Genomic DNA, 760 nt, shown 5'->3' with positions numbered 1-760 from the left:
TAGATATAATTGACTGCTTGAAGCCAGCATTTACTTTGGGTAAAAAGAAGAAAGAACCCAAGAAAGGTTACAAGCATACAGATGCAGTGTTGGACATTGCATGGAATAAGAATGCTGCTCATGTTCTAGCAAGTGGATCAGTAGACAATACTATACTACTTTGGGATCTAGATGAGAGTGTGGCTACAACTCAAATGAGTCATAGTAAAGACAAAGTTCAAATGTTGAAGTGGCACCCTCATGAAAGTCATACATTGCTGACTGGATCATCAGACAAAAGAGTTAGAATTTATGATTGTCGTACTTATGATTCCTTCATGACTTGGAAAGTTAAAGGAGAAGTTGAAAAAGGAATTTGGAATGCAAGCTGTCCATTCAGTTGTTTTGTTGGAACCAGTGAAGGATATTTATACAACATTGATGTTAGAAATAAAAAACCAGTTTGGGAAATGAAATCTTTTGACAAAGAAGTAACTGGTCTCTATGTAACTGAACACATCCCTGATAGACTATATGCCTGTTCCAATGAAGAAGTATTGAAAGTATTTGAAAACCTAACAGATGAACCAAAACTCAGTAGTCAGAAACAAGTCAATATTGGAGAAGTAATGTGCTTAGAAGGTAACCCAAATCATCATAGTATGATAGCAATGGGAGGCACAAAAAGATGTAAAAACTTAACTCTCCTAAATATTGAAACTGCATTCATAAAGAAAGAAACTAAGAGTGATGAAGACATTGTTGATAATGAAGATGATGA

The 760-nt window shown here is 35.0% G+C and overlaps 1 protein-coding gene across 1 annotated transcript; it reads left to right on the top strand.

Annotated features, from left to right (window-relative positions):
- Positions 1 to 50: 50 nt before the first annotated feature.
- LOC108254252 (periodic tryptophan protein 1 homolog) lies at positions 51 to 740 on the top strand (the record flags this gene model as incomplete). Its single annotated transcript, XM_017449259.1, has 1 exon — positions 51 to 740. A coding segment is annotated over one exon (690 nt), but the record flags the coding sequence as incomplete, so codon positions are not given.
- Positions 741 to 760: the final 20 nt, after the last annotated feature.

Source organism: Diaphorina citri, unplaced genomic scaffold, assembly GCF_000475195.1.
Source record: "Diaphorina citri unplaced genomic scaffold, Diaci psyllid genome assembly version 1.1 scaffold25743, whole genome shotgun sequence".
NCBI lineage: Eukaryota > Metazoa > Arthropoda > Insecta > Hemiptera > Psyllidae > Diaphorina > Diaphorina citri.
Note: the sequence above shows the minus strand (reverse complement) of the source record. Positions and strands in the feature narration are given on the sequence as shown.